This window comes from Pongo abelii, chromosome 4 (genome assembly GCF_028885655.2).
Source record: "Pongo abelii isolate AG06213 chromosome 4, NHGRI_mPonAbe1-v2.0_pri, whole genome shotgun sequence".
Lineage (NCBI taxonomy): Eukaryota > Metazoa > Chordata > Mammalia > Primates > Hominidae > Pongo > Pongo abelii.
In genome coordinates, this window is record NC_071989.2 from 179,591,115 (window position 1) to 179,605,389 (window position 14,275).

Here is a 14,275-nt window from a genome sequence, read left to right on the forward strand (position 1 = left end):
CTTATTAGGCGTTCTAGGTGCTGGAGGTAAAGAGGTGAACAATCAGACTAGGCCCCACACTGGAGCAGCATAGAGAGATGGACAATAAACAGGCCAAAAAGGAATCAGCAGGTAGAAGATATTTTGGCAGGGAAGGTTAGCAAAGGCCTCTCTAAGGAGGTGTCGTCATACTGGAACCAGTTATACAAAAAGCCAGGAAAAGTGTTCCAGGCAGAAGGAACAGCCACTAGAGAGGCTTTGAGGCAAGATAGAGCTTCATGTGTTTCAAAAACAGCAAGGCTTCAGATGGCTGCAGATGAAGGTATGAAGCTGAAGACTAGTGCAGGATGAGGCTGACAGGTCAGCAGAGTCAGATGGTGGAGGGCTAGGGTAAGGGGCCCATCCATATTCCCCTGGGAAGCTGTTAGATGAACATGTTTTTTGAAAGACACAAAAGGCAAAAACAGACTTAAAGAGAATCAGAAAATCTGACTAGCTCTGCATTATTTAGAGAAATTATATTCACAGTTAAAAACCAATCCCAAATAAAATTATAGGCCCAGATGGTGGACTGGTGAATTCTAATATCAATCCTACAAAAAAATTTTAGAAAATAGAGGAGGATGGAACAGTTCCCAACTTGTTTTATAAGTCCAATAGTACCCTGATACCCAAACCCAAGAATAAAAGGTCTTATGAAAGGAAACAACCACAAAACAGTCTCCCTCATGAGCACAGATACAAAAAGCTTTCACTAAATATTAGCAAATTGAATTCAGCAATATATAAAAAGGATGATACACTACGACTATGTGAGTTTTATTCTAGGAATGCAAGGTTGGTTTAACATTCAAAAATCAATCAATATAATTCACTATATTTAAAGAAACCAAAGGGATATAGATGGAAAGGAAGAATTAACACTGTCTTTATTTGTACATGGTATAATTGTATTAATAGAAAACCCTAAGAGTCTACAATTAAACTGCTAAAAATAATAAGTGAATTTAACAAAGTGAAGACATGAGTTCTATTTACAAAAATCATTTATAATTCTACATCCAACAAGCAACCAGAAAATTAAATTAAGAAAAATAGCATCAAAAAGCACAAAATACTTTGAGAAAAATTCAACAAGACAGGTGCAAGACTCATACACTGAAAACTATAAAATATTGCTGAAATAAAGTAAAGAACTAAATAAACACAGAGATAAATCATGCTCATGGGTTGGAAGGCCCAATATAGTTAAGATGTGGATTCTCCAAATTTGATTTATAGATTTAGTGTGATCTCAATCAAAATCCCAGCAGGTATTTTGTAGCAGTTGATATGGGAATGCAAAAAAACTAAAATAACCAAAACAACTGAAAAAAGAACAAAGTTGAAGGACTAAACCTACCTTACTTCAAGACTTAATGAAAAGGTGCAGTAGTCAAGATGGTAGGGAATTGGCATAAGGATAGACATATAGATCAATGGATCAAAATAGAGAGTCAAAAAAACTAAAAGTAGAGCTACCATATGATCCAACAATCCCACTGCTGGGTATATACCCCAAATAAAGGAAACCAGTATATCAAAGAGATATTTGCACTCCCAAGTTTGTTGCAGATCTGTTCATAATAGCCAAGATTTGGAAGCAACCTAAGTGTCCATCAACAGATGAATGGATAAAGAAAATCTGGTACTTAAACACAATGGAGTACTTCAGCCTTAAAATAGAATGAGATTTAATCATCTACAACGTGGATGGAATTGGAGGTCATTACATTAAGTGAAATGAACCAGGCACAGAAAGACAAACATCCCATGTTCTCTCTTATTTGTTGGATCTAAAAATCAAAACAATATGAAGTTAGAGGGTAGAAGGATGGTTACCAGAGGCTGGGAAGGATAGTAGGGGGGCTGTGGGGGAAGTTAGGATGGTCAATGGGTACAAAAAAAATAGAATGAATGAATAAGGCCTGGTATTTGATAGCACAACAAGGTGACTGTAGTCAATAATTTAATTGAACATTTTAACTAAAAGAGTGTAATTCGTTTGTTTGTAACACAAAGGATAAATGTTTGAAGGGATGGATACTCATTTTTCATGATGTGGTTATTACACATTGTATGCCTGTATCAAAACTTGTCATGTACCCCATAAATATATACACCTACTATGTGCCCACAAAAATTAAAAATAAAAAATAAATATTTTTTAAAAATAGAGATAGACCCACCCATATGTCAATGCAACAGATGCCAAAAAGATCAAAGGGGAAAGAACCGTGTTTTCAACAAATGGTTTTGTAACAGCTGTATATCCATTTGGAAACAAAAATGGACCTTAACCTTAACCTCATGCCAAACATAAACATCAACTTGAAATGGATTATAGACTTAAATATTAAAACAAAAGCTGTTTTCTTAAGGAATACATAGGAGAAACATTCTTACAACTTTGGAGTAGGAAAGGATAAGGAATCATTTTTTAAAGTAGATAAATTTGACTTCATCAAAGTTAAAAATTTTGTGCTTTAGAAGACACCTTTAAGAAAATGGAAATGCAAGCCATGGACTTGGAAAAAATGTTTGCAAATTATATACCAGATATATAAAGATACCAGGATACCAATCCAATATAAATACTGGCATCCAAAATATATAAGGAACATTTATAATTTAATACAAAGATAAACAACTTCATATAAAATAGGCAAAAGATTTGATGAGATACTTAAGAAAAGAAGATATGTGGATGGCCAGTAAGCCCATGAAAGGTTGCTCCATATCACTGGTCTTCAAAGAAATGCAAATTATAACTCTAATGAAATACAATTGCACAGAATGGCCACAATTAAAAAGACTGACAATACCAAGCATTGGCAAAGATGTGGAGCAATAGAAACTCTCATAGATAGCTGGCAGAAATGCAAATGGTACAAACAAGTTGGGAAACATTTTGGCATCTTTGATAAAGCTCAACACGCACTTAACATACAACCCAGAAATCCCATTCCAGTCAGGCATGGTGGCTCACACCTGTAATCTCAGTACTTTGGGAGGCTGAGTGAGGCAGGCGGATCACTTGAGCTCAGGTGTTCACGACCAGACTGGGCAACATGGCAAAACACTGTCTCTACCAAAAATACAAAAAAAAAAAAAAAAAAAAAAAAAGCCAGACATGGTGGTAAGCACCTGTGGTCCCAGCTACTAGGGAGGCTGAGGTGGGAGAATTGCTTAACCCTGGGGAGTAGAGGTTGTAGTGAGCTGAGATTGCACCACTGTACTCCAGCCTGGGTGACAGAGCAAGACCCTGTCCCAAAAAAAGAAAAAAGAAAAAAAAAGAAGAAAGGAAGTCCCACTCCTGGGTATTTACCCCCCAAAATAAAAACATGTAATTCCATAAAGACTTGTACAAAGATGTTCATAGCAGCTTTATTCATAGTAATCTCAAAACTTAAATGACCCAAATGTCTGTCAACAGGACAATGGGTAAATACATCGTAGTCTGTTCATCCAATGGAATATTACTCAGCAGTAAAAAGGAATGTTATAGTTGCATGCAACGTGTATGAAGCTCATAAACCTCATGCTGAGTAAATGAAGCCAGACTCAAATGAGTTTACACTGTTTTACTCCATTTACGTGAGATTTTAGAAAATACAAACTAATCTATAGTAACAGAAATCAGATCTGTGGTTGCCTGGTGTTGAAGGTTGAGAGGCACTCACTGCGAAGAAGTGTGAAGGGATGTCTTTTGGTTGTGAAAATGTTCTATATCTTGAGTACGGTGGAGGTTACATGGGTGGATACACTGTCAACATTCATCAAACAGTACACTTAAAATGGGTGAATTTGTTATAAGTAAATTATGCTCCAATACATTTGATTTATTTGTTGGAAAATTTGGTGTAAGGGGAAAGTGCCTAACCAATAGAAGACACTCAAAAAATGTGTTGAAGGAAAAAAATCCTGTGAAATAAAGCAGGTAAGAGAAAATAAGAACTCAATATCATCCAAAATATAGATTACAAATCCTAAATGAGATAATAGGAAATTAATCCCAGTGCTCTGTTTAAAGGCTCATACCTGTAATCCCAACACTTTGGGAGACTGAGGCAGGAGGATGGGCTGAGCCCAGGAGTTCAAGACCAGCCTGGTCAACATAGGGAGAGCCTGTCTCTTCAAAAGAAAAATTTAAAAATTACCTGGGTGTAGTGGCACGTGCCTGTGCTCCCAGCTACTCCAGAGGCTGAGGCAGGAGGACAGCTTGAGCCCAGGAGTTCAAGACTGCCCTGAGCCATAATCACTCCACCGCACTCCAGCCTGGGCAACAGAACAAAACCCTTCCTCAAAAAAGCAATAAAATAAAATAAAGAAATGCACATGACTAACATAAGGTTTATTCCAGGAATGCAGGAATAGCCCAGTAGCAGAGAAAGCCTATTAAATAATTTATCATATTAATATATCAAAAGATCAAACCATTTGATGCTAAAATCACCTTTGATATAATTTACCATTTATTCATAAAAATTTTCAAGATTCAATTAATTAGGAATAAAATACTTCTTCAGCATAATGGAAAATACCCCAGCCTAGTACACAGCTTCATACTTTATGGTAACACACGGAGATTATCACTGAAGAAAAGATGAGGCAAGATTGCATGCTGTCAGACATCACCACCGTTTAACATTTCCTGAAAGTTCTTCAAATACAGTGAAACAGAAAAAGAATGCGATCTAAATAGGAAAAATTACAACATTCCTTGTTAATGACATGATTTTCTATCTGAGAAAAAAGACAGCAAGAAAATCAACTTAAAACAACTGGAACTTTTAAAAAGCTGGCAAAGTGGTAATAACATACATACACAAAAAGAAATTGTATAGCCAATATATCAGTTGTGACTAGCTAGAAAATTATAATAAAAATATTCTCATTGTAATCACAATAAAATTTAAAGCACATGGGCATTTTAAATATCCATAATTTAGATGAAGAGAAAGAAAAATTTAATAAGTAGAGAAACATACCATCTTCTGAAAGGATGTATATTATAAAGATAGCAATATTGTAATGACAGCAATTCTTCTCTAATTAAATTTATTTTATTTTGAATCAAAATGAAAGTGTTATTTGGGGAGGAAATTTGGCACAATTGTTTTAAAGTTACATTGGAAGATTAATCAGATGAGAATAGCAAAGATAATTTTCAAAAAGAAGAAAAATGGTGGGATTTGTTCTACCAGATACTGAAATATATTATAAAGCTGAAACTATTAAAGTATTATAATATCAGAGAAGGAAAAGGTAGATCAATGGAACACAATAGAAATCCCAGGTACAAATACCATCTTGGTTCATAATAAAGGGAGCATATTGAATAGAGAGGTAATGAATCATTAAATGATTCTGGGAAAACTGGTTAACTATTTTGGCAATAAGTAAGTAAATATTCTTACTTAGTACCATAAACCCAAAATCACTATAGATACGTACAGTTGCATTTTAACTTAAAAAGAACAAAAAATCATACGTGAATATCTGATCGTAGAATGGAAAAAGCATAAAATCAAAGTTAGAAATAATTTTTTAAACTATTGATGGCTTTACACTGTAAATATTTTAAAATTCTGTACATCAAAAAATACCATAAACAAAGTTGAAAAGCAAGTGACAAACTTGTTTTTAAAAATCTGCAATTTATGATGAGAGAAAGGATTGATATTCCTCAGCAGACATTCATCTTAACAAAGGCAAGAGTCATATTCATCGTGCTTATCTTTGTATTTCTTTGACACAATATCTAGCACATGGTAGATGCATAAAAATATATTTTAAATAAATTAAAAATCTATTAAGAGATTTTAACAATTTAATAAATCTACGCAAATATATAAAGAGCTCTCACAATCCAGTCAGAAATAGATGAACACAATGAGCAAAGCAGATAAAAAAATAGTTCATGGGAAAATAAATAAAAATAGTCAATACATATATTAGAAACCTCACTAAGAAAGTAATGTTATCTTTAAAAACAATGAATTATCACTTATCTATTAAATTGCAAAGGTTTTGTAAAGTCTTTGTTGAAGGTTGGTGGAAAGTGGTTTTTCATACATAGTTGCTGAGAGTGTTCTGATATAAACACTCTCACTGCTAAAGGGATGTCATTGCTCTGAGGTGCCCTCAACAGATAGAACGAGGAAATAGATGTCTCTATCCATGTGTTTATTTTTAAATGTGTGCTTTACAAGGTATTTGAGGAATATGTAACAAAAGCATTGAAAGTCATGTATCCCATTCCCCTTATAAAACCACACCTTGATATATGTCCCAAGGAAATAAAGAATAGACACAAAGACTTAAAAGCAAGAAGAGTCTTCAGGTAATAGTGCCCCAGAATGTGATAACCATAATATCCACTAATAGCAGATTTGTAAAATGAATTACAGTAAATACATATAAGGGAATAGCCAGTGGCCACTTAAAATCATGAAAGAGTAATGTAAAATAAACATTAGTATGATATATTACATTTTTAAATCACTTGACAAAGTGATATGTATATCTCAATTTTATAAACAACTAAATGCTTATATACACATGCAAATATATGATACTCTAAAATATTCAAATACTACCTTGAAAAATATATAAAGAAAAAAATACAGAAATGGGAGTTATACTACTTGGTCTTCAACTTTGGTTCACTCATTATTCCACCACTGAATAACCTTACTAGCTCCTATTCCCTTTTTGTAATTTGCAAACTAGGCAGAATTGTCCCCATTAATCCATCAGACCTCTCTGGAGGGCAGAGTTAATAAAGTACCCCTTAAAAAAAAAAAGAAAGTGTGGATAAGTAGCTTCTTAGAAAAGATAGCAGGATCTTCCCCTGGCAATCATTTGGAGATAACCTCATCCAAGTTGTAGGCTATGAAAATCCTGAGAGAGCAACAAAATTGCTCTTTCTGTGATAAAAAAAAAATCAGACAGGAAAAGCATCAATGGCCATGTAGATGTGAAGGGCTTGTAAAGCACACATTTAAAAATAAACACGTGGATAGAGACATCTATTTCCTTGTTCTATCTGTTGAGGGCACCTCAGAGCAATGACATCCCTGTAGCAGTGAGCATACTAGCATCTAGACCCTGATTTCTGAATACCATTCTTCAATAAACAGAACCAGTCTTCTTAGAGAATAGTTGATTCTAAGATTGGGAAAGAGAAAATACAAGATGAGCCTGGAGTACTTTATTATGCTAGAAGGTATAAAAGTGCTTAAAGAAAAACTGCAGGAGTCAACCTGAAGGAGTTCCAAATAGCCAGAATGAGAGCAATTTGAGCAAAATTAAAAATTATTAAGTATTGGATTATAAGCTGTAAAATATGGTAAATGCCCACGAGTCCATGCTAATGTAAATAAACAACTGAATACATAAATAAATGCAAGAGAGAAGGCAGCTCTTCCTTACAGAAGAATTTTAATTAATAAATATAGAAGGAATAAAGGAAATACAAAATTACCATCAGGCAAACACTACAGTAATAATTTTTGCAGGCAAGATCCACTGAAAGATACTAAATCAGTAAGGAAACTTGACAGACACCACCTTAATCAAGTAATAAGACATCTCAACACTATGTAACTCCCTGATATGATGCACTGAGAAGGTTATAACATCATTTCTGTGGTATTCTTGCCAAAAATGCATAGCTTCAATCTAATCATAACTAAACCAGGGATTAACTCAAATTGAGAGATATTCTACAAAACAACTGACCTGTATTCATATCAAAAGTGTGAGGTCCTGAAAGACAAGGAAAGAAAGAAACTCAGGCTGGGCATAGTGGCTCATGCCTATAATCCCAGCACTTTGGGAGGCAGAGGCAGGAAGATCACTTGAGTCCAAGAGTTTGAGACCAGCCTGGGCAACATGGCAAAACCCCATCTCTACAAAAAATTAGCCAGGCGTGGTGGTACTTGCCTGTAGTCCCAACTACTTGAGAGGCTGAGGCAGGAGGATCACTTGAACCTTGAAGTCGAGGCTGCAGTGACGGGAATTGTGCTACTGCACTCCAGCCTGGGTGACAGAGCAAGAACCTGTCTCAAAAAAAAAAAAAAGAATGAGAAACTCATACAGATTAGAAGAGACTAAGGAGACACAACAAATAAATGCAATGTAGAATCATTGAAGGGAAAAAAATATTAGCTGAAAAGCTGATAAAATTTGAATAAGCCCTGTAGTTGGTTAATAATAGTGAAGCCATGTTAATTTCCTGGGTTTGGTCATTGTGCTCTGGTTATGCAAGTTGTTAACATTAAAGGAAACTGGGTGAAAGGTATGCACGAACTCTCTGTACTAATTTTGTAACTTTTCTGTAAGTCTGAAATTATTAATAATATGAAAAAGTAAACAAAAAATAAAATAAAATAAGCACATGGAATGAGACTGTCCCCTGGGTCTCTGTAGAAACCAGGTCAAACATCCCAAACGCTCTTTTACCCCCATTCTGAGTTGGGCCAGAATGGTCAGAATAATGGTTCCTAATGTACCTTGATATACATGGAAACTCCAAGGACCGAGTCCTAAGATGCTCTGATTCAGTAGGTTTGGAGTGGACTTGAGAACCGATCTTTTTAATAAGGGCCTCAGTCTGTGGAACTATTGCCCTCATGTGCCCTGTGGATAATCTTGGCTGTTGGTTCATTTTTCTTAACTTAAAACAGTGGCAGAACCTATGGGGATTTTTAAATCTCTAGGCTAGAACATTAACTTTTTAAAAATTCAGAATAATATTTTATTTGCCTCAAGCCTGTGAATGGGGATCCCACACATCACCCCGCACTGAAGACAATGCCCATAACAAGGTAACCTACCCATGAGCTTCCGAGGGATTTAGGAATTGTCTACCATCTCCTCTCTAAGAAGGGCTCCCACAATATAGCCCCTTCTGCTTGCTTTCTAACTCCCTATCACCTGCTAAAGAAGGACCTCACCTTTTAATCACTTTCATTGCCAAGGGGCTAAGGAGCCCCAAACTCTGTCACCTAGGAAGAGCTTGACCTCGTGGTTTCCACACTGCGTGCTTTTATGTCCCCACTCCAGGAGATGATGGACATTGTCAAAGCCATCTATGACATGATGGGGAAATACACATATCCCGTGCTCAAAGAGGACACTCCAAGGCAGCACGTGGATGTCTTCTTCCAGGTAAGTGCACACACCCTGCACATGAGCTGTAAGCCCAGCCTAGATCAAGTCAACCCAGGAGCACCTGAGCAAGTGATTTGTGTCCAACCCTGTACTAGGCATGGTTGGTAACAGAAAAGAATTATAAGATACATTGTCCTCAAGAAACAGATGATCTCCTTAAGCTGCAAGTGTACATGACAGAAGAGAACAAGAAAGTATATTATTAAATGTTAGTGGTATAGTATGAACTCTAAATCCATAAAAATTAGGGGATCAGGGTAAACACAAAAGACTTCATTAATTAAAATTGTGGAGGTGTTAAGCATTTGTGTCTGGGAAGTAAGGGGAAATAAGATTGGAAACTAGGATAGGGCCATATTATGAGACCATTAAATGGAAGAGTTTGGCCTTGCTCTGGTATAGGATGGACAGCTAGTGCTGATCCTTGACTAAGGGAGTGGTATGATCATTGGGGCATTTTAGGAAAGAATTAATCTAGTGGTGGAGTATCAGAGAATATCAGAGCTCACTCTAGTCCAATCTCCCACTTTGCAGATGGGAAAAGAGAGTCCTCTCTGGCCTTGTGCAAGTTTGTACAGCAAGTAGCAGGCCAGAATCAGAACCTCTTGTGCCCAGTGTTCTGCCAGATGGACGGGGTAGCAGAGAGTCTACAGAAGAAGCAGAATAAGCCAGCAGTGAGGTGATGAGTGTCCAGAGCAAGTCTTTTGATTTACGGAAGCTCATGGGGCTCAAAGTGTTGTAATCAGGACCTAATTGGAGTTGTCTGGCCAGTGAAAGACAACTCTCATTCTCAGGGCAAAGTTGGTTAATGAAATGAATGAAATGAGCTCCAGCTCATTACTCTGAGCTCCAGCAAGAAAGCAGCAGGGGAGTAAGCTTTGGAATGGAGATCACCAGATTCCGTAAAGTGCTTTCTGTTATGTCTTTCAGAAAATGGACAAAAATAAAGATGGCATCGTAACTTTAGATGAATTTCTTGAATCATGTCAGGAGGTAAGGAGAGATCTCAGGGCACAATAACTCTACATCTGGGAAAGGAAACCTGGGGCCTGGGGACCTGCAGAAGGAAGGTGATGAGAAACCTGCACATATCTGCAACCCCTCCCATCAGAGCCAACAACACCAGCAGCAACTGTGAAGTCCACAGTTCCACTCCTCAACCTGGCCTGTAGTTGGTCTTGGCTAAGCACAGGACTGAACAGAGAGCCTAAGTAGGGGTCTGGGGGGATGTGAAAACTCAGAGGGGGTCTCTGTGAAAATAGACTTCCCGAGAGGGCAACACCATTATTTTTTAGCCTGCCTCTGGCTTGATGACCCATTTCCCAGACTACAAGGAAGCAGCTGGGGGCAAAAAAATCTACAATTTTGTGATTCTCAAACCACAGTGTGCATAAAAATTGCCTGGAATGATTCTGAAAATGTATATTTCCAGGCCTCAATCCCAGAGACTCTAGATCTGGGTCACTTTAACACAAATGCCCTGGACCAATGCTTAGCACTTTAATGTGTGAAACAATATCCTTGAAGATCTTGTTAAAATGCAGATTCTAATTCCATAGGTCTGGGGTGGGGCCTGAGATGTTACTTTTCTCACATTCTCCCTGGTCACACTGGTGATGCTGATCCTGGAAACACAACTTTCATTAAGTCTAACCAATAGATTGGCCCCAGAGTCCACCAGAGACTGAACTGGAAATAATTGCTTCATCTACTTTGGAGAAATCCATTTATACCCCTACATTATTTTAGAAATGTTCACAGTTACTCTGAGCTCCAGCCAAGAAGAATAGCAAATGTAAGAAAGCAGGGGAGAAGCTACTAGCACGTACTGAGCCCCCACCAAGTTTCAAGCACATACATAAACATCACAGCCACCCTGTTATGTAGATGTCCTAAATGCAGGGTGATATCCAAGATATTTAACAACTATTCCATTAGAATGGAATGAACACTGACCCCCTTGGGGGTGAGTTCTCACTGTTAATTCCCTTGAGAGCTGGTTGTAAAACAGCCTGGCACCTTCCCCACCTCCAACCTTGCTTCCTCTCCCACCGTGGGATCTCCGCACACCCAGCTCCCTTTCACTTTCCACTGTGAGTGGAAGCAGCCTGAAACCCTCACCAGATGCAGATGCCCAACTGAACTTTCCAGCTGCCAGAATAATGAGCCAAATAAGCCTATACTGACATTAACCTTTTCATTTCTGATATTGATAATTTGAAAAGCTGTCTTAATAAGCATTTATCTACTTTACTGATTTTTTGAAAGAGAGCGCTTTGGGGGGTTTTCTCATTGTATGTCTCTATTGCATGTTCTGTATTTTACATTTTTCTATTATTTCTTCTCTGAGGTACAGTATTGAATGTAGAAAAATCCTCAAATGTTGGGTATTAAGCAATACACTTCTAATTCATGGTTCAGAGAAGAAAATATCTTGAATAAAAATAAAATAAAAATATGACATCAAAATTTGTAGGATCTAAAGCAGTATTCCAGGAATGCAAGGTTGGTTTAACATTCAATAATTGGTCAGTGTAATTAATCACATTAATAGAATAAAAAGACAAAAAATGTAATCATTTCAGTGGATGTAATTGTTCAGAGCTTCTTAAAAGAAGCAACTCACTATTTTACTAGATGATTTGTTTCTTCTGAATTCCTCTTTAAGGCTACAGGTGGTGCTTCTTACTTTGAGCTGATCACTTTCTAGGTCCCCACCCTTACTTCTTGTTTTTCATACCCTTGTAGAGTTTTCTCCATATAGGAAACCCATGCTTGTGATTTGCTCACCAGAGTTACAGAGCTCTCAGGGAGGAGACTCAGAGTTCTAACCATCCTCTTGCCCTCCTTTTTTCCCAGGATGACAACATCATGAGGTCTCTCCAGCTGTTTCAAAATGTCATGTAACTGGTGACACTCAGCCATTCAGCTCTCAGAGACGTTGTACTAAACAACCACCTTAACACCCTGATCTGCCCTCGTTCTGATTTTACACACCAACTCTTGGGACAGAAACACCTTTTACACTTTGGAAGAATTCTCTGCCGAAGACTTTCTATGGAACCCAGCATCATGTGGCTCAGTCTCTGACTGCCAACTCTTCCTCCTTTCTCTTCTTGAGAGAGACAAGATGAAATTTGAGTTTGTTTTGGAAGCATGCTCATCTCCTCACACTGCTGCCCTATGGAAGGTCCCTCTGCTTGAGCTTAAACAGTAGTGCACAAAATATTCTGCTTATGTGCCCCCAGCCCACTGCCTCCAAGTCAGGCAGACCTTGGTGAATCTGGAAGCAAGAGGACCTGAGCCAGATGCATACCATCCTCTGATGGCCTCCCAAACCAATGTGCCTGTTTCTCTTCCTTTGGTGGGAAGAATGAGTTATCCAGAACAATTAGGATCTGTCATGACCAGATTGGGAGAGCCAGCACCTAACATATGTGGGATAGAACTGAATCATTAAGCATGGCATTGTCTGATGACCCAAACTGCCTATGTCATTTGTTTCCAGAAACGACGACCAATAATTCTCTCACACTGGCATTTGTGCTGGTAGTGCAAGTCCTTTAATACGTCCAGGAAGGGAGCCATTGCCCAGTGGTCCATATCTCCACCACATCCCCTGCTTGAGCCCAGCGCTGCATGTCCCTCCCAAGAAGTCCAGAATGCCTGCAAATCGCTGTAATTTTATACCATGTTCTAACCAATAAACAGAACTATTTCTTACACTCTCAATCACTTCTTCATGACTCCGTTAGGTAAGAGAGGTAAGCTGTGAAAAGGGAAGGCTAGTCCATTCATTTGACACCCAATTATTTGTGCAGTTGTCCCTCCATATGTGTGAAGCATCGGTCCCAGGACTCCCCATACCAAAATCGGTAGATACTCAACTCCCATAGCCAGCCCTGAGGAACTCGTGTTTTCAAAAAATTTGGCCTCCATATATGCAGGTTTCACGTCCTATAAATACTGCATTTTCTATCATTTTTGTTGAAAACAATCTGCATGTAAGTGGACCCAAGCAGTTTAAACTCATGTTGTTGGAGGGTCAACTGCACTTACATTGTGCCAGGCCTGTGCCAGGCAATGACTTCATCCTCCCCAGCCCCCAAGCCTTCCCCAGCAAACATCCAATCCAAACGCAAATACTGTGACCAAATGCAAATGCAACTTCAAGACAAGACCCTTCACAACACTTTGCTTCCAACAAGACTGCCACTTCTAAGACCCTCTGATATGGAAAGCCTGGAGCCCCTGTGGTGTGAGTGGGAGTGCAGAGATAAAGAGGATGACGGGGCCTCCTGCTGAGAGATTTTTGGGTCTAGAGGACGATCAAGCGGCTTCAGCCTATAACCAGCAAATGATTACTCATGTTGAACACTGTGGGTCTTGGTTTCCCCATTTGACATCACATTTGAAAGATTAAAAGCTAACAGTAGCATTCTTGGAAGGAAAACAATTTACTGAACCCCTGTTTTGTGCCAGGTGCTGCACTAGGGGCTTTATATACATTATCTTATTTCATGCTCATGTGGAGCATTCCAGATGGTAGAGTCCTGGTTGTACTGATGAGGTTGCTGAAGCTCAGAGAGGTAAGCAGGACCTGCGTAAGGTAGCACAGCTGATAGGGACTCCATAGGGAGACTAAACTCTTCTTGCTCTATCATAGACCCTTCCTACAAAGGGATTCTGCCTCACCCCAAGGATGAGGATACTTCCCACTAATCTCATTCATCTGAAGTCAGTTCAGAGAGGCATCAGTATTCTTTGAGTCTGTGTAACAGATGGGGAAACAGATGCAGAGAAGGGGAATATATCAGGCAGCCACAGTCACTGGCAGGGGCAAGCCACCAAAACATCTCCTGCATTCATGACACACTCCACTCAGATGGCCATTGGCTGCTGCCTCTTATGGTTGGAAATTGTAAGTGTGATGATGAGAATTTGTTGGATAGTTCAGACCTGTTCCTCTGGGCTTCCTGCATATAACCATGTGGTTCCCTAAGGCTTCTGGGCATGTGGCTGGTCCCCAGCAAGGCATCCACTTAGGCCCAAGAGAGGATCTGTCCTAGAGACTCTT

At 38.5% G+C, this 14,275-nt stretch overlaps 1 protein-coding gene across 2 annotated transcripts in view; it reads left to right on the plus strand.

Moving 5' to 3' along the window:
• The window catches only part of KCNIP1 (potassium voltage-gated channel interacting protein 1), a 235,320-nt gene extending 222,339 nt beyond the window's left edge, over nt 1–12,981 (plus strand). The window contains exons 6-8 of one of the 2 annotated variants that reach the window (XM_002816182.4): nt 9,091–9,195; nt 10,129–10,191; nt 12,058–12,980. In XM_002816182.4, coding sequence (XP_002816228.1) covers nt 9,091–9,195; nt 10,129–10,191; nt 12,058–12,105 — 216 coding nt within the window. In that variant the 3' untranslated portion in view covers nt 12,106–12,980. Of the gene's footprint in view, nt 1–9,090; nt 9,196–10,128; nt 10,192–12,057 lie in introns of both variants that reach the window. The other variant, XM_063724386.1, reaches the window with a different exon arrangement.
• The last annotated feature ends 1,294 nt before the right edge of the window (nt 12,982–14,275 follow it).